This window comes from Ammodytes marinus (assembly GCF_949987685.1).
Source record: "Ammodytes marinus genome assembly, chromosome: 5".
Lineage (NCBI taxonomy): Eukaryota > Metazoa > Chordata > Actinopteri > Uranoscopiformes > Ammodytidae > Ammodytes > Ammodytes marinus.
This window is the reverse complement of record NC_137234.1, coordinates 5,445,442-5,464,574: the sequence shown is the minus strand read 5'-3', so window position 1 is coordinate 5,464,574 and position 19,133 is coordinate 5,445,442. Positions and strand designations below refer to the sequence as shown.

Below are 19,133 nucleotides of genomic sequence, written 5' to 3'. Positions count from 1 at the left end.
ATAGCTGTGACCCAATATCTGGAAGTATTATCTCAATGCACAAGATGAAAATCAGTTCAGCCAGCACTGCACACAGAAGCAAGGTAGAAACAATTGTTCAAATAGTTGAGAGGGCTTCAGAGTGACACACAAGGTCCAAAACAGCACCATTAAAAAGTGTTTTTGAATGCAGCTGGATTCTCTGAATTAAAACACAATGTTACATAGACTTTTGCGATATTTTAGGGTATTTTTCTAGTTCTGTGTTTCTTAGAGATTCTTTTTATTTCTTTTTATTTGGTCTTACACTCCAAGGACTACAATTGTGTGCTTCAGACTGGTCTCGCATTACAGGCGAAGACAGTGTTTCTCAAAGCTTTTGGTTGTGACCCTTTTCAAAAACACAGGAATGAGTAGACATGCTACCTACCATATGGAGAATGGGAAAATTAGGTTTTGTTTGATTTGAATGATCAAAATTATCATTTGAATACTAGCAGGGGAATAAGAAAGGGAAATAGATTTGACTTTTTAGCATAAAACATCTTAATCATAACCCCAAATAATTTTTGTCACAACCTCAAGTTTCGAGAACCACTGTGCGACGACACCACCACAGTATCAGACATACTGAAAGTGATTGTGCTGTTCCATTCGATGATGAATAGAAATCCAAGTTTAAGGCGTGATAGGAAGTCACAGAACAGACTTGGGTTAAAAAAAAGTCAGCACTCGTGCACTTTTGGGAGTCTTCAGTCACTCCTGTGCTAATCATTTGAATACAGTGCACCTTAGAAAAAAACACACACGAAAACCCAATCTTCACCTATCACACAGGCAAGGAAACCCTATCGAGTAACAAGTGAGATATATGTACAGTATGACATTAAGAAGTCCACTTCATTGGGCCATCTGTTGCAAAAGATGTACACCCAGTTTTTGCAGGGTTGGCGATCATATTAGTGACTTCTTCCGAGAAATCAATGGCATTTGTTGGCACCATCTGATTTGAGAAGCATACTTTATAAGAGTTTTGCTCAAATGAATGAGCTTCTCACTGTAAATAATCTCTCTACAACTTTCTGAACAGCAGGATCTGTCAATAACTTACCTCATCATCAACCTGATGTTGATTTGTTATTTTAAAGCTATAGTGCAGAACTTTTCCATATAAATGAATGTCGGTTACATTCAAGTCATTGCCAAAAGAATTGACAAAAAGTGGATTAAGCCAATCAGCACCACAAAACTTTCAGTTTTTCTCAGTATGGCAGCGTTTACAGACTGGTGTCGCCCCCCGACACTGGCGCAGGAGCTCAGAAAAATCCCAAGAAGCGCCCGAGAAATGTTTCAGTTGATGATTCTAGTGCTAAGAAAAAACCTGGGCGTAGAGCAGAAGGAATAAAATCCATGCACTACTCAGAATCCCTCATGGGAGCCGCAGAAGTTACGCACTACAGCTTTAACTAACTGGCATGTTGCAGTTATGAGTTACCCATCAGGTTGACATGGCTGATTTTCACAGCCAGTGTAACATAAGACACAAATGTCATTTTCTGTACATCTTTGCAGAGGTTTCCGACGATGTTTCATGTGATAGGATCTTATCAACACAAATGTACGTGAGAAATGAGTATGACACAATTTTAGTGAGAAGAAGCTGTGAAAGCAGTAGACATGTATAAAAAACGAAGTGAAAGAAGATGGAGCCGGTTGAGCTGGATGAGGAGATTTAAAAACGTTGACCATGACCTTTTAAAGGTCAAGATTTTCCATATGCGACTTCCCACAGAACAATTCACAAACACTGAAACAGCGACCTAACCTGTACTATCACTGAATATTCAGTAAATATATGACGGAGTATGAGTGTGGATGACCTATATAGCCTCACAACGCCACAAAGTGATACACCTAGCAAGCACAAAGATTTTTAACATTTCGAATGCATTAAACAATGAAATAAGTCGATTGGAGGCTCCTGGCGTGTGCTGTTATATTTGAATATATAAAAGAAAGAAGAAAATCAGCAAAGTACTGGTCCGCCTGTGTCAGTGTTTGTGATCTTTTGATTCTTCAACAAACCAACTTCTACTTTGACAAATAAATCTAAATATGTGTGACGTTGCACACAAACAATTCTCTTGTGACTTCAGATCCCGAATCCTGATGTGAACATGCAGTATACTGTACTGTGCTGTGCCAAATAAAACTTGGAATCATTCGTCTCTGCGAAATTATTCTACAAAAAGTCTTCAAAACTATCCAGCAGTCATTGACATTTTGTATAAAGCAAATACACTGGGCTCTTTGCATTGCACACATTCCACACACACACTGACTTTTTCTGTCGTTTTCTGGGAACATGGTCGCTCCCTTGAGCTGTTAAATTTGAGGTAAACTCTCGGAGCCAGAGGTACAAACCTGGCATTAAGTTTGTTTTTACCTTTTCCTGTGGAACGCTAACCGTGGGCAAACATACAGTAAATAGCTCCTTCATCAGCAAATACAGCGACTACCTTCATCGCTGCATTCACCGCAAACAGATCTGCTCAGTGTGTGTGTGTGTGCCTCTGTGTGTGTTTGTGTGTGTGTGTGTGTGTGTGTGTGTGTGTGTGTGTGTGTGTGTGTGTATTAAGGGGAGTAGCCTTGTATGTATATAAGGACATGTGTGGTTGCATGTTTGTGTATACACATCTATGTAAGTCACACTGCACATGTGTGTGCATTGACCTGATATGTATGTGGCAGTATTTGTCTGTGTGTGTGTGTGTGTGTGTGTGTGTGTGTGTGTGTGTGTGTGTGTGTGTGTGTGTGTGTGTGTGTCCACTAATGTTTGGCCGGCAGGTATAAACAGGAACGTGTTTGGCCATATAATCACTGGTTCTTCTGTTCCCGTGCGGATGCAGGAGGGCGTTGAAACGTGTCCGACTCCACTCATCTAAAAGAGCATCGCGCTCAGACAGAGTGAAGCTGTTTACATACAGTGGGTGTTCTGTGTGGGTCAGTTAGTGACCCATCTCACCTCTTTAACCGGGCATTCCTGTTTAGATTGAAAGTGGGACTGTATCGCACCTTGAGTGCACAGTATTTAAAGGTGCTACGAGGAACTTTTAAATATTTCTGAAACAGTCTAATTTTTCCTCTGATGATCATAAATTACATGTAACAGCAAAAGAGACCATCAGTGCAAATAATATTATTTTTATATAGTTTTTCCTAGAGCCTTTGTCATGAGTCCCTCACCCTGGAACTATAGCTGGCAGAGTAAAAAAACACTACCGCTTTTGTCAAAAGGGGGCGCAAGAATTAACAAAAGATGAAACTTCCTCGGAGCACCTTTAAGTAACTGAACAAAAATCTGAGAAAGTGTTTTGAATCCAGAATTGACAGGACAATAGGCATCAACCAATATTTCTTAACATGTTATTCATAATCAATTTTTAGCTGTGACTCTATGTAGCCTGTTAGTGAGTCCAATACATATCTCTTTATGTACTCAACCTAATCTAACAAACTACTTCGAAACAATTCTAAAAAAACTTCTCGGTTTGGTTTTTCCAAAGCACAATTTACAAAAAATTGGACATCGAAATGATAGTTTTCCTAAATAATCTTATTTCTTCCGACAGGCATATCTCATATAAAAATGTCTTTACAGCGGTATTTTTATTAATTTGTAGAAAATAGTACAAATATGTAGACATATATAATGGAAAAGAAAAAAAAGGTACATGTTTATAACCAAACACTGCTTTCTTCTTCAACGATGGATGTAAACAAGGTACTTTAAATATTACAACAATACAGATACTCACGCATAACTCCTGCTTACTCCAGCACAGACCGCTACCCTTAATCACCCCAGAGAAATGAAAAAGAGATGCATTTTACTCTATAAAATGGGATACACACAGACATTTCAGGAGACGAACAAGGACTCCAGTATATATTTCACAGTGTTACAAGGACAGAAATAGCCTGCGGTGAAAGTAACCTACAGTTACTGAATGTACAATCATGGACTGAGTGGAAAGATTTGATAGGAAATTAATGAGAAACACTCTCCACTCCCTCAACCATCACGGTGCCCTTTAGCAAGGCACACAACCCCAACATTTGTATTTGAAATTTGAAGCTCCCAAGATTTATTGTTTAAATGTTTGTCGTTGTTTGACTGCAATGGGAGGCCACTGCTGAAAAAGACAACATAAACAGTCGGTTGAATAAATACAGAGTAGATGAATAATTTAAGACCATTTTAGAGAGCAATCAACTGAAACAGTAGCCATCCAACTGGGCTTTGTTGGGCTATGAGTATTTGTGAAATAATGTAGACCCTAAAACGTCACAAGTTGCAGAGAATTTGATGCAAGATGAAAATTTGCAGCGAAAATAACCAAAACTACAAACCATCTATGGGAAGAGATGTCTTCTTTTCCTACAGGGTGTCATGGATAACTGATAAACTACACGGCCAATAGTATGTGTCCAGATACTTTCATTGACTTTTTATTATAGTTCTGAGACTGTTTTACATGGCCAAGGTGTGGCCCATTAAGTCCAATTAAGGGTAAACTTTATTTTATTTAGCATAATGAGCTCTGACATATGCCTAGAACAAATTCCTGTAGATAGAGTGGAGGCTGTTATAGCAGCATGTTAATGCCCATTGGGTTTCTGCATATGGGTGTAATCTTCGCATTGTCCACATACTTCTGGCCATAAAGTGTAGACAAGAACAAGTGGCTTCACATGATGGATGTACATAGTTGAACAGTTGTTGACTGGTAGTAAAAGAGACTACAGATAAAATCTTATGGAAGTGAACCCAAAAAATGATTTAACCCAAAAAGTCTCAAATATCTCAGAAAGGAACACACTTGCAAACGGGTAGTTTGCTTCCAGGCCAAATCATCCTGATAGCTTCGGACCGGTGCGCTGTGAGAATGCTTTTCTTTTGTCTTGTGTTGAGCCGAAGCATCTACCGGTAACAGTAGACGCCAAATTTCATGTTCAGAGGCGGGAAACCAAAACTACGCACCCCAGGCTCTGGTGGGCCACAGTTGGCCCGGGCTTTTGTGATTGGATAACGGACACTTCCATCGGCCAGCCAGCCCGCATCACAACGGTCCAACCCCTTCAGCCTCCAGGCGGCGTACAGCTGGCCCACTTTGGCCATGTGACTTCCATCACTGCAACAGGCCTGCACCGCCTCTGTGAAGTTCAGCTTGGTGGCGTTCTTTAAGAAGTACACAGACCCTAAGAGAAGAGAACCATAAGGGATGTTAGTGTCAGGCAGTGATCCATTCAGGTTTAAGGTGAGACACTGCAGGTGAACAGGGTAACATGTTTAACTTATAGATATCATGATGTAACTTTACCAGCTGATTACTTACATTAAAACAATTGTTTTTCAAAAAATTTCAAAATAAAAATGCTAATTTAGCAATGTCTTATTTATTATATATTATAAAACCAGAGTTTAAATCTTTATTTAATTCTTAACAACATACTAGTGTCCAAAGTCTTAGTAACAGATTTGGGATTTTTTTGGCATTTTATGAATCAAAGGATACCATTTGCAGGTCTTAAAAATTCATTTTTTAGCATATTTTTACGAACAAATTGTATCATAAATCAGACAATTTAACAACATATGAGCAAAACGTTCTGTAATAAACTTCCGAATAGTACAAGAATGACTATGGAAAGTTGAGTTGATGTAAGTGCTTTAGAATTTTTTTCTGGTACCGACCCTTGACATTGGCGGAGAAGCAGAAAGCGTCATAGCGGTGTAGGAAGGGGTGTCGTTGTCCGTAGCTTCGCAGACCAGGAGCTAAGTCGACGCCCCCACAGCCGGCACGAGCGATTGTGATTGGATACTGCACGGTGCCGTCAGCCATCCAGCCCGCGTTGCACCAGTCTAGCCCCTCCTCCCACTCTGAGAAGAGCTGCTCAAACGTAGCCAGAGTAGCGTCCTGATCCTGGCACGCTTGTTGGGCCGCAAAGAAGTTATAATGGTAGCGGCCTTTCTGAGAGAAGTAGGGGAACACCACTCCTAAACAGAGAAGAGAAAGGATTTTAAATCAAAACTAAAATTAATAAAAGTTTGTCCCAGCTGTGTTCATTCTTTAATGTCCCATGAAAACAGTTAAAATTTTTGACTGACCATTTTAAAAATGTCCATATTTGATTTTCTTTCATCTTTTTCCTTGTGTTCTCATAATTGCTTTGACCAGTGACCTCATGGTTATGGTCGGCCCTCTTTCCTCTAGTCTAGGTCATCCTACCAACCATATATTGTGCAGCATCATCACAAATCTTTTCAGTTCATGTCCCTGGCCGCTGTTGCTACTCTATTCTGACTCAATAGTTTTCAAAAGGATTTCAGCTTCACTACAAAGAAACTCACAAATGAGTTGAGTGTCCTAGATTCCCAAACTCTTTCAAATCCTCACACATACACACGCCAATATTGCTGATCTGTTTAAACATGGCCGTACTGAGAAATATAGAGAGTTTTGTGGAGCTGAGCTCAATTTTGTGTCAACTGATTTTGCATTGGCTTTTTTTTAAAGACTCATACACTAACCTAAATACTGTGTACACCTCATTCTAATCTGAACCTTAAAACCTAATCTTAACCCTCTAACATCCTTTGAAGGCCGGCCTGTCCCAAAGTGAGAACCGACCAAAATGTCCTCACTTTCTGTCTCTACTCTTAAGGTCTTTCACTGTGACATCACAGTAATATTTACAAAGTACGTTTTTTTTAACCCTATATTTCTCTTTCTGTGATGTCACGAGAAAGAGAAATATAGGGTTAAAAAAAACACTCTTTCTGCCTTTTCTCAGGCTAGGATGAACCGATTTTAATTTTTTTTGCACATTTATACTACATAGGATCTCAGAATTCAATACACCTTCATATTCAAACCAGTGAAGTAGGCCTTTAACTTAAAATCGGTTCTCACAAAGATAGTTGTACAATACTAACACACACAAATACACATACACCGACACGCAGACACACACACACACACACACACACACACTCACCCCTCAGGTCCAGCTCCACCGTCACACTCTCGTCCTCCAGTCCATCGATGACCTCACAGCGGTATGTTCCCGTGTCGTTGAGCTGCAGCTCGTTGATGACCAGAGACATGTCTCCCGGCGCCGAGCGCCGAAGACGCACACGCCCCTTGAAGCTGCCGTAGCTACGGTGACGGGTGCCCATAGCGACCATCACCTCGGTTTCCCTGGCGGAGGCTTTAGTTTGAACAGGTGCAGTGATGGCGTTGGCTGGAATCCAGGACCATTTGACTCTGGTCCGTCTGGGTTTGGCCAGTTCAGGCTCATAGTGGTAGTGACAGGGCAGCGTCACACTGCTCCCTCTGGTGGCAGAGACCGCAGGCTGCTGGGACTCCACGAGGAGACGCACGCCATCGAAATAGACTACACACAAGAATCAGAAAAACAACATGAGCTGAGCAGCAGAATCCCAACTTGTGTTCTTTATTTTGTATTGATGGGGACTCAAATGAACTCATTCATATTCAAAACGCATTTAGAAACAGAAGGGGTGAAAAGTAAAAAAAAAAAAAAACTTTTACTAAAGTTCTGTAGCCTACTTGTGAACGTTCTAGGATGTAGGTCTACTTGTAAATATTGTACATTTTACCATTTAATTTGATGATAGTACGTTGACTCAATTCTAAATGCAGGGCCCTTATGGAATTAGAGTTATCTTGTAAGAATCAAGCAAAATGAATAAACTACAAAAAACAAAAGCAAAACTTAGTGCTAACTAATTATTTGTGTATAACTGTATAGGCTACTGTTGTTTTTTTGCTTGTTGGATAGCCAATATTTTGACAAACACACACACACACACACACACACACACACACACACACACACACACACACACACACACACACACACACACACACGCACACACACACAGATGACTTACTCTCTCCATTGCCGTTGCCATTGCTGATATCCTGGTAGTGAAAGCCGTTGTAGTAGGCGGGGAACCTGCTCTCTCCTCCGGGCAGCAGCAGGTACAGGCAGGCGGCGGCCAGTAGGGGGCGCGGTAGACCGAACATGGCGCTGTCCTCTGTGAACCAAACGGGCAGAATAAATAACGAAACTCTTTCACTCTACTATCCAGTCATAAATACCGGCAGGAGGAGACACTGTAAAGATCTCAGGCTGGAGGCTGCATTGTGTGGATAACACTAATAGTCACCATTCATTTCAAGCCCAACGTTATTTGAGCACAACCACAGAAAATAGTAAAAAATGAATGATTGTCACACCTACAGAAACCAAAATAACTAGCCTGCAATAGCTCCATCATATGGCTCAAGGTAGACTTTTTGGTTATGATGTTATTGCCCATTAATCTAATTTCACAGCATAAGAAAAGCCTTTCATATCTTGTTTTATCCTCAAAAAATGTAAATCGACAAAAGGTATTTTTCTTTCATAGCTGTTTTTTCTTATAAACATGTATTTATGGTAATGAAAAAGATTCTTCTTGCAGACTAAATATAGCGCTTTGTAAACAATCAAATTCTATGACTTACGACGCCTCAGTAGATGGTAGAAAGTCAGAAGATAAGCAATTATTAGATACATCTTAGTATTTAGACAAACGTGAGGAAATTCTCAGGTAGCCTATAACAATGTATAACCCTTTATTTAATGTCTTTCTAACGCGGGTTGTGTCGCCTTCCGAAGCTCTCGCCTATTAAAACTCTATAAAGGTCAAATAAAGCAAACCATCTCCGTCTTAAATCCCCCTTACGGGCGTCTGTTTGACGGGGTTAAAATAAGTGTAAAGTCGTTAAAAGTCACTCACGGTTTAGCAGTTGTCCGCCCGGCGCGTCTTCAACTCATCCTCTGCTCCTCTCCGCTCACCGGAGCCTCGCGACACTCGGGAGGAGCGCGCGCAGTGACGTCACGGAACGAGGCATCCCCTTTGAAGTGAACGGAGCGCCTACTACGGTTAACTCATCATGCACGAGCCCCATCCAAGAGGCATATCAGACAGAGGAGCCAATACTAAATACTGCAACAGCAATAATAGATAACCCACAGCCCAAAGTGATGCCTTCACAATTTGTGTTTTGTCCAACCAACTGTCTAAACATCTAAATGATTACAAAACGGTTTGTTTTACTACGCACTTTCGCACTTGAATTTTGTGAATAAAGTGGAAGTGTCAAATGTTACCTCATTGCATATTTGCTTCGTAAGGCAGACAATGGACTTCAACAACCTCCCTTTTACTGAAAAGAGACTCCTCTAAGATTGACGACTTATATAAATACCTGTACAGATAATAAACCCCCTCATGCACCCAGATGCAATATGAAATCTATTTACATCCTTGTTAAAAGTTTACTGGGGTCGAGTCAAAGCAGTTGACCTCTTTCATGACCTCAGCTCCTCCCATTAAAAGGTGGTAAAGCCAAACCTCAACCTTCTGATTTGATCTTCAACCCAAAAAAAAGGCAATTTAGAGCAGGTAGCCTACATCTGTAAAGCACAACATTTATCCAAACTGAAAATATGAACACACAAACAAAAGAACAAAAATAAAATAAACAACTAACATGGCATACTCTACTTAACAGGTTTCTCAGGACATTGTTTAAACTAAAAGGTGAATGTTAAGCAAAAAATACAAAGTCAAAAATCTAAAGGTGTCATGAGGGTCACTTCAGGGCTGCTATTCAGGAAAGGTTGCCATATTGAATTAATTGGTGCCTCGAGTTGATTGAGCAAGAGTGTATGCTTCAAAGACACTTAGCCCTGGGGCGCCCTTAGCTCAGTTGGTAGACACTTAGCCCAAGCCTCTGCTTCTCCTATTTCGCTCTCCCAGGACTCCCTAAAATGCTGCGTGGAAGGAGCAGTGTGATGCACAAACAAGTTTACAAACCTAGAGACTAGTTTTTTGGTGTCTGGTTTATTTATCAGCAAAGACTGGAGTTCAACAGGGGGATTATAAATTGTACAATTCCAAATGTTACCTCTGACATAGTTCCTTATTTGCAGGTATCTGAAAAACTGGGATGGCTGTAGTGTGGATCTATCCATCAGCTGAGCAAATGAACAGAATACATTGTCAGTGTACAAGTCCTTAATAGTAACAAGACCTCTGCTTTTCCAGAATGAGAAAACAGTATCTATTTGCGAAGGGGCAAATGGAGGCAAGAATGAAGAGTCTGGGAATTTTATTGGGTTATTTAACATCAGAGGAAAATCTCTTTAACAGTTAACAATGCAGGTGTACTTTATTGCCTTTTCTCAACCCCGGGGGTCTTAGGTGGGTTACTATTACAATGCAGGTTCAGAGGAGGGGGCTTTGTTTACATTTGCAGAGCCGGCAGTTAGTTTAAAAAATATATTTTCCCTTCACATAATTCTTATTATTGAATAATTCTAATTATTCTTTGCGGGAAAGCCTTGTGATCTATATGAGTTGATCTACTAGAAAATACTTGGATTACTGATATGTACTGAGTGTTCATTTGTATTGCATGCCTCAATAAAAAATAAATTATAATAATAATTATTAAATAATTCTATCAAATTCTGTAACCCCCCCTCCTCCCCCCCCCAAAGAAAAATTTTAAAAAAATTGCAAATTTGATCAATTACAATCATGAACCATATTAATGGAAGGTTATTTAATAGTTCAGTCTATTGTTGCAACTGCTTTTCCAGCTTCTTGATGCCAGGTATGCTGAGGCTGACGGAGCACATTATATGCCCATGTTTTGCCATGGCCTCAAGTAACATGGCCATTATTCATTCGTCGTGAACTCATATTTCAGTCATTGGCTGAAGAAAATAGCCTCTGCCATGGAAAACAAGAGCAATTCCAGTTCTCCGTTGGGGCTTGAGAGAATGTGCCTTTTCTGCAGCGTCGCCCGAGTATCTTGAGTGAAGGTTGGTCATCACAGTACAGATGGAGGCTGCCCTTTTGACACGGCCATATGGAGAATACTATAGCTGAAATACGATGTTATTGGCAGTTGTGGACAGTAACAAAGTACATTTACTTGAGTACTGAACTTAAGTACCTCATTTGAATATTTGTACTTTACTTGAGTATCTGCCTTTTTTTTGGAAACTTTCACTCCATTACATTTTGAAGAGAACATTTTTACTTACGGCTACATTTCTAGTCAGGTGTTTTAAGTAAGGTGGTGATGGACAACAATACGCCAACAAATCAGAGCTGCAATGGCCATATCACTAGGCATTGTTCGAAAAGGAGAAGAAGAAAAAAAGTACTGTTTAGACTACTATATTTAAGACACAGACAGACAACATCTCTGCTTTCTTAGATGTCATTTTATAGCATTTTAATCTGAGTGAAATATGTGTTGCTACACTTTTAATTTTTGCCTATATTTAGCAAAAAATACACCTTATACTTTTGAATAGGCTACTTAAGTATTTTTAAAAGCAAAAACTCTGGTATTTTAACTTGTGTAAAAAATGTGACTGGACAACTTTCACTTGTAAGTTGAGTAATATTTGACCATGAGTATCTATACTTTGACTTCAGTCGGCTACTGGGGTTGATTACTTTGTCCACCAATGTCTGACATGATCCCAGACGACCTATAGTCTTGAGCTTCTGTGAGTCCTGCACGCGATGCTTTCCTCTGCGGTCGCCCCTGATGTTTTTATAGTGACTTGACTGACACCCGGCCGACATAACAAAAACACAAGACTACCAATATTTCAGCAGAGGAGGGGGTCAGGGTGGTTGGTTTTTCGGGATGTTGAGGAAATAGCTGCCCACAGCTCCTGGAAGACAACCAGGATGTTGAGGGTTTGACTTAGATTTGCTGTTGTGGTGAAGATTTAAGGACTCAGTCACATGCTGATCGTTCTTACATTCACAATGTTAACATGCTGATGTTTGGCAAAAATGCTGTTTACAGTGTCACCGTGACAATATAATATTCATAAGTAGTTATGTACTATAATCACTTGAAAAATAAAAGTTATTTATTACCTTAGAATGAGCGTTTTAGATCAACGTGAGCCGCCATGTTGCACCGCCATGTTTCTACAGTAACACGAATGGACAAACTTAACGTCCTTACAAGTTTTTACTATATTTTTATTATATTATCTATGGTTTTTACATATAGGCCTACTGGTTGTCCGACGGAAATGCACCTGTTGGAAGACGAAAAACTTCTATAAAATAAATAACTGAATACATCTTCACCTCATCACTTGTGGAAAGGCTTGAGGATGATGCCATTTTAGTAACAAGCTGCTTGTCTTTGAAGGCCACCATAGCTTCTGAAAATTCTCCGAACCGGAGCGGTAGGGGTAGAGATAGAGCGATGCAATCTAGAACTTTCACCACTAGGTGACGCCAAACTACACCAATATTACACATGTAGCCTACCTTGAAAACTAAATATCAACCAGAATGGGGAAGAAAGGGGGTTTAGGTGACTTTGAACATGGCATGGTTGATGGTGCACGGCAGGATGGATCCATTCTTTCATGTTGTTAACGCCAAATTCTGAACCTGCCATCTGAATGTCGCAACTGAAATCAAGACTCATCAGACCAGGAATGATTTTTCAATCTGCTATTATCCAATATTGGTGATCCTGTGAGAATTGTAGCCTCATTTTCCTGTTTTTAGCTGACAGGAGTGGCACCCGGTGGGGTCTTCTGTTGCTGTAGCCCATCTGCTTCAAGGTTGGTCGTGTTTTGCGTTCAGAGATGGTATTCTGCATACCCTGGTTGTAATGAGTGGTTATTTGAGTTACTGTTGCCTTTCTATCATCTTGAACCAGTATGCCCATCCTCCACTGACCTCTGGCTTCAACAAGGCATTTTACGTCCTCACAAATGTCGCTCACTGGATATTTTTTCTTTTTCGGACCATTCTCTGTAAACCCTAGAGATGTTTTAGAGTGAAAATCCCAGTAGATCAGCAGTTTCTGAAATACTCATACCAGCCCTCCTGGCCACCCTCAACATTGCCATGTTCAAAGTCACTTAAAACCCCTTTCTTCCCCATTCTGTTGCTCGGTTTCAACCTCAATAAGTGTTCCCATCCAGGTCTACATGCCTAAATGCATAGAGTTGCTGACATGTGATTGGCTGATTAGTTATATGTGTTAACAAGAAAATGAACCGCTGTACCTAATAAAGTGGCCGGTGAGTGTATATCCTCTAGGTTAATGTTACTTCTACATTGATTGTGTTCAGGATCTGACCACAGCGAATTCTTTGTATGTGAGAACGTACTTGGCAATATTCTCATTCTGACTCTGCCATCCAACCACAACATACAAAGAGGACCACAACCCTTCACCACACTTAAACAATTCTCCGATTCTTTATGTAACACTTGAAGGTATTTGAACTTCAGCTTGCGTTTATGTAACCTTGCCAACAGTCTAGCTACATCAATGTCAAAGTCACGACTGAAAAAACGATAATCATCTAATGGCAGAAATCCCAGATCCGGATCAAAGACAACATCTCATTAGTTGCTATTTTGCCCAAAGCAGAGCCCCTCTATACCAGTGTATCCACAGAATCCATCCTGTGGTGTATTCTCCTCCTCCTTCTCCTCCCTCTATCCTTGCTTTCTTTTCTCTCCAAAACCACAACTACTGTTTGTTTATGTTTGACAACAAAAACATATTTTTTTTATTGTGTACTTCCTCCACAAAGACAGAGTGGAAATTCCATGGTAAATTCCGATGATGACGGGATGATTCATGTTAGATTCACATCAATGGACGTAAAATGAAAACATATTTTGCACAATAGTCGTGAAAACAAGATGTTACACTGTACAAATTGAAACTATAAATTGTTGGACTAAAAATTAAAAAAATATGTTGTTTTTAATTATATCAAAGCAACTATCTTTCATTTAGTTTCTTGGGTAAAATTGGTCTAATTTAATACTTAAGGCGGCAACATTTTGAATGATAGATTTGAGACCAGTCCAAGTTTTTGTTCTTGTTTATGATACGCGCAAGAACTGCCTACAACACAAATGTAGGCAGTTTTTTTTTATTTTTTTAAAGATATTTTTTGGGGTATTTTTATGCTTTATTGACAGTGCAGAGAGACAGAGGTGAAATGGGGCAGAGAGGGGAGTGACATGCAGAGAACGACATGCAGAGAGGCGCCCCCTAATATAGGCAGTTTTAACCTCACAACCTATCTATGCTCACAACAACCTATTATTTACTATCTATGCTCACAACTCAAAAATCTAGATTGGTGTTCCTTCTCCCTTTTACTTCATTTGTTTCCAAACCCACAACTACTGTTTGTTTATGTTTGGTTAAAAGAAAAAAAAATTTATTGTGTTCTTCCTCAACAAACACAATGTGAAAATTCAGATGAAGATGATATGATTCATGTCACAGTCACATCACAGGACTCAAGATGAAAACATATTTTGCACACTAGTCCTGAGAAAAGCTTTCATTTACTCATTCAAACCAGCTCCAGTTACAGCTTTGGGTAAAGGGTTTAAATATTTTACATCATCACTCATCACCATTGACTCTGTCACCATGCAGCTTCTAAGCACCCACGCTCACTCATCTTCCTCTCAACACTGCCCTGTACTGTCTTCTTTACCATCTCAAATATGTCCCCTTTGAAATTAAACATCTAAAGATGGATATAAAAGAGTGCTTTGCTTCCTCGCCTGGGACTTCCTTTGTAGCCGCTTGAGTCACTCCAGGGATGGAGGTGTTGGTTGGTCAGTTCACCTCTTGGTCCAGACTGAAATATTTCAACAACAGATGGTGAAGAAATTGTCCACAGTAACGTATGATTCAGAGAAGATACATTTTTAAATTTCTGTAAAGGATTGCCATTATATTTGGAACAAAATGTTGTTGCAGAGAGCATAAGTCCTTGTGGCTTTGTTGATCCTGTCTGTGACAACTATAGCACCACCAGAGGGTCACATTTATTTTAATACAGTGAAATATCTCAACATGTACTGGATTGACTGGCATAAAACCAGAAGATACATTTCACTGCCTTCAGTGATGCCCTGATTTTAACTTACTGCCACCACACAGTTGGGGTCAAGCGTTTTCATACCATCTCAATGTCAGCAATTACTTGGCTACTGCGTAGTAGTACATGCAAACCAACAGGTACTGTGAGCATGTCAATTAGCATTTAGCTGAATTAATAGCTTTAAGATGCGTGACATTTTCTCAATGAAAATAAAGCACTTTGTCTGTTTTCACAAAGTATATAAAGACAAAAATAATGCAAACCACAAGCAAATAAACTTGTATTTATGTCAGTATAAAAAGCTAGTCGGATTAGCCGAGAACAGCTCCTAAAACCTTGACAACTCCTTTCAGAGAGTGCTACCGTCTGCAGCCCCCACTGTCAGCGAGTGTGACAGCAGTTTCCCCTCCCTGTGTGTCTGTAAAGCCATTATCTCTCAGTGTGTTTGAAGAGACCCGGACGACGCTCTTCCCAAAGCCCCAGATGAAAGGCTTTGGCCTGGGGCCCCAAATACCAGCAGCTCCTGGGAACTGCTGGGTGACCGGAGCGCTGGAACAGGGCTGTAATTTTTCTGCAAGGCAGCGACATTTAGTCCCTTTCTTTTTGTCTTTTTTTTAAGACTTTGTTTAAATTGCAAACAGCAAAGACAACAAGATGACAAAACATTCTGAAAGAAATAAGAAAAATATATGCATATTGATAAAGTTTTTTAAAATACAGCAAGCGCAGACCATAAAAAACCTTTCTGACAACTGAGGAGCCGTGTCATCATATACCATGGCAGTTCCTTTCCTAGAGAGGCGAGCATAGTTGAGACCTGGAACCTGGACATGAAAGAGGAACAGGTGAGTGTGTATGACTGTGTGTGTGTGTGTGTGTGTGTGTGTGTGTGTGTGTGTGTGTGTGTGTGTGTGTGTGTGTGTGTGTGTGTGTTTATGTTTGCCTGTTTTGGCTGAAAGCCCGGCCGTAGATCGTGTCAGTGTTTGCAGTCACACGCTGTCATTACCAAAGGCTCCTCATTGAAAAGTTGGTTAGTCACAAAGGGTGTGTGTGTGTGTGTGAGTAAAATAATTACAGAGGAAGACTTCAATAAACGACCAACAGGAGAGTGAACTGCAGGGCGCCTGGGTGACAGTTTCCAGCTTGATTAAAAGAAAGAACGTAAAATGAGCTGTTATCACAAATAAACACTACAATTTCTACTCTTTTTGATACTAAGTTTAGCACCATTTAAACGTGTAAAATGCTAAATAAAGGATATATTTAGGATCATCACAATGTTAAAAGCTCTTTATCACATGCCAAATAAACAGTTTCAGACATTTATTTGAGCTGAAATAACATGGGATTTCCCCTCTTTAACTCCTATGGCCTTATGGCGAGACATTGCAGGTGAATAGGGTTACATTTTTAATTCTAGATATCATGAAACTTTGCTAGTTTATAAAATACATTAACTATTTATATTATACAACAACTATTATGTTATGTTTTTTTTACAACATATTACTGTCCAAAGTTTTTACTGGACAGATCTTTACAGCCTTTTTTTTTAATTTGATAAATCAGGCAATACTATGTATACCCGTCAGAATAGTGATACAATGATTGTGGTTGATGTTAGTGCTTCAGAAGTAGAGCTATTTGATTTGAAAAAAGAATAATAATTTTGAGACGACACAACAGGACGAGGTTTGGCTAAAATAAACACCTACATGTAGATTTTGGAACTTTTATTTATACTAGTAAGAAAAAAAGACACGTTATAGAAGCAAAACAGCCCAAAAATCTCAAAATTAACAGTATTTGAAAAAACTATGTCTGCCAGCCATGTCTCACCTTGAACAATTCTAATTACGGGATATATCTAGGGATTACCACTATGAAAAAGCCCTCTATCAACTGACAAATCAGCACTTCCAGACATTTATTTGAGCTGAAATAACATAGGATTTCCCCTCCCTCTCACTCATCGTGCCTGGACATATTGTCTGTGTTGGAACAAATACCTTGATCTGAAATAGCCAGTTGTTTTCCAGGAGTGGATCCTTCCTGTTTGAAAGCCCTCTGTGGTGCTTCCAGTTTCCTCCGTTGGCCCGCCGCCCCGTCCCCGTCCCGGGACAGCTGTCATACCAGGAAAGCAAACAAGCTTGGCACAGGGCTGATCAGTCGGCTTAAATTCCTCATACCTTCCAAGAAAACTATTGGAAAGATTATGTAGTAGTGTGTCATTTATATTGGTCCATGATAGCAAAGCACAGTACATACATTAAAAGGAAGATAACAAAAAAACATTGTCCAAAAAGGTGTAGGCTGAAGTTGAGGCTTATTATGTCTATACCCTTTTAACAGGGATACATTACATTGTGTTCAATGACCCTGGTAATGGCCTGGTTTGGGTAACATTCAGTTGACACTGAGGGAAATAAAGATGCATGTTGCTGTTAAAAAACAGATGTGCAAGTGTTCTATATTACAAATGCTACAGGAAAAAATATAGAAGTTTTGGGCATTTACCCATTTCCTGTAGGTATCATTTCATTTGCAAGTGTCACAACATAATTTTTGTTTAGTTTTTTTTCCCACGGTACAGAATCCTTCCATATTAAGACATCTTGTATTTCTTTAGACCTCCTATACTGGAGCAGAATGTTTGAAAAAAAAATTGTGTGAAGAGATGCACAGTGTCTGTTAATCATGTGTAGGAAGACTTTATCTCCAAATGCTAAACATTCATAATCTAAGGAATTTCTTAAACAATAGCTTTAAGATTCTCTACACAACCTTTAGTTTTTTTTTGTCAGACAAAAAGTATACTCATTGTCTTCTGTTGAGGAGATCTGATCATTTTATCTGAATGTAGCACTATAGTCAAAATTTTAAATTCACAACTAATTTAACTGAAAAATGCGACTGAAAGTAGTGAAAAAGTTCCGAAACAGAAAGTAAATTGGACCTTGTATTGTTTTGCATTTTAATCACTATAGTCTCATTTAAAAAGAGACAGTTTCCTTACCAGGAGAATTTTTCAAAGCATCCGGAATTCATGAAGCAATACTTGCACATAATGGCACTCCAATCATTATAAAAGGTAATAGGTGTAATTTAAGAAGGAGCGGTGTATAAACGCCAGCCCTCCTCTGGATACTAGGCCCAGTAACCTGGCAGAGAAATGACAATAGGGTAAAGGCTGGATGAAGAATTGGAGGAGACACAGAGGAGAAAGCTGTCATTAGGTTCTCAACACTTTAAACTGCAGAGGAGAAACAGCTGGTCTTCTGTCCGTAACTATGACATCATCTGACAACTGTGTCTAACGTGATATACAGCTGGTATTTACCAAATACGCACAAACGGTGAAGTAATCCGTTGGCAAAACAATATTTTTCCTCGAATACTACGGCTGTGCTCAAACCGTACACAAATATTGAACTGGTTGAAGGAATTCCTCCATAATTTAACCTTCAGTGTCACAGTATGAATGTAGCTATAGTGTGTGACGTCTGTTGCCCCCATGAGGAATTCTGAGTATAACAACAACAGTGTCGGGCGCCATCTACATGAGGTAAGACTTTGGTGATCACACATGGATTTTATACTTTCTGCTGTACGTCCAGGTTTTTTCGTAGCAGTAGAATCAACAACTGAAACATTTCTTGCGATTTTTCTGAGCTCCTGCGCCAGTGTCAGGGGGCGACACCATGTGTAAATGCTGCTATACTGAGAAATACAGAGAGAGTTTTGTGGAGCTGATAATAGGCTTAATCAACTTTGTGTCAACTAGTTTGCCGATGGCTTGAATGCAATGACAATAAACATTCTATTCTATTCAACCGATATTCACTTATATGAAAAAAATTACACACTATAGCTTTAACCTTCACATAGTCACAACATGAAAGCGTTTTCTCTTATGGACTGTGTTGTTAAAACGTTCCAGAGGGATTTCTCCACTTCAGCGTGACCTTCACAGCCTCTAATGAGACTGAGAATGGGACGTCACGTACCTTTGGAAGATTGTATAAGTGGCATAAAGGGAGATTAGGCCTCTGGGGTGTTTAAATGCTAAACAGGCAAAACGACCCTCT

At 39.7% G+C, this 19,133-nt stretch overlaps 1 protein-coding gene across 1 annotated transcript; it reads right to left on the bottom strand.

The window, feature by feature from the left end:
• Nucleotides 1-3,728: 3,728 nt before the first annotated feature.
• On the bottom strand, nucleotides 3,729-8,902 carry hapln3 (hyaluronan and proteoglycan link protein 3). Its single transcript, XM_080027828.1, has 5 exons — nucleotides 8,855-8,902; nucleotides 7,961-8,107; nucleotides 7,042-7,440; nucleotides 5,738-6,040; nucleotides 3,729-5,241 (listed from the first exon to the last, which is right to left on the bottom strand). Exons 2-5 carry the CDS (start codon nucleotides 8,094-8,096, stop codon nucleotides 4,964-4,966), a joined length of 1,116 nt encoding a protein of 371 aa, XP_079883954.1. The 5' UTR covers nucleotides 8,097-8,107; nucleotides 8,855-8,902; the 3' UTR covers nucleotides 3,729-4,963.
• Between the last annotated feature and the right edge of the window lie 10,231 nt (nucleotides 8,903-19,133).

Coding starts and splice junctions, on each gene's coding strand:
- hapln3 (XM_080027828.1), bottom strand. CDS start 8,096: ATGTTCGGTCTACCGCGCCCCCTACTGGCCGCCGCCTGCCTGTACCTG. Junction 7,441..7,960: donor TGGCAACGGCAATGGAGAGA/GTAAGTCATCTG, acceptor TCTTGTGTGTAG/TCTATTTCGATGGCGTGCGT. Junction 6,041..7,041: donor GGTGGAGCTGGACCTGAGGG/GTGAGTGTGTGT, acceptor TTCTCTGTTTAG/GAGTGGTGTTCCCCTACTTC.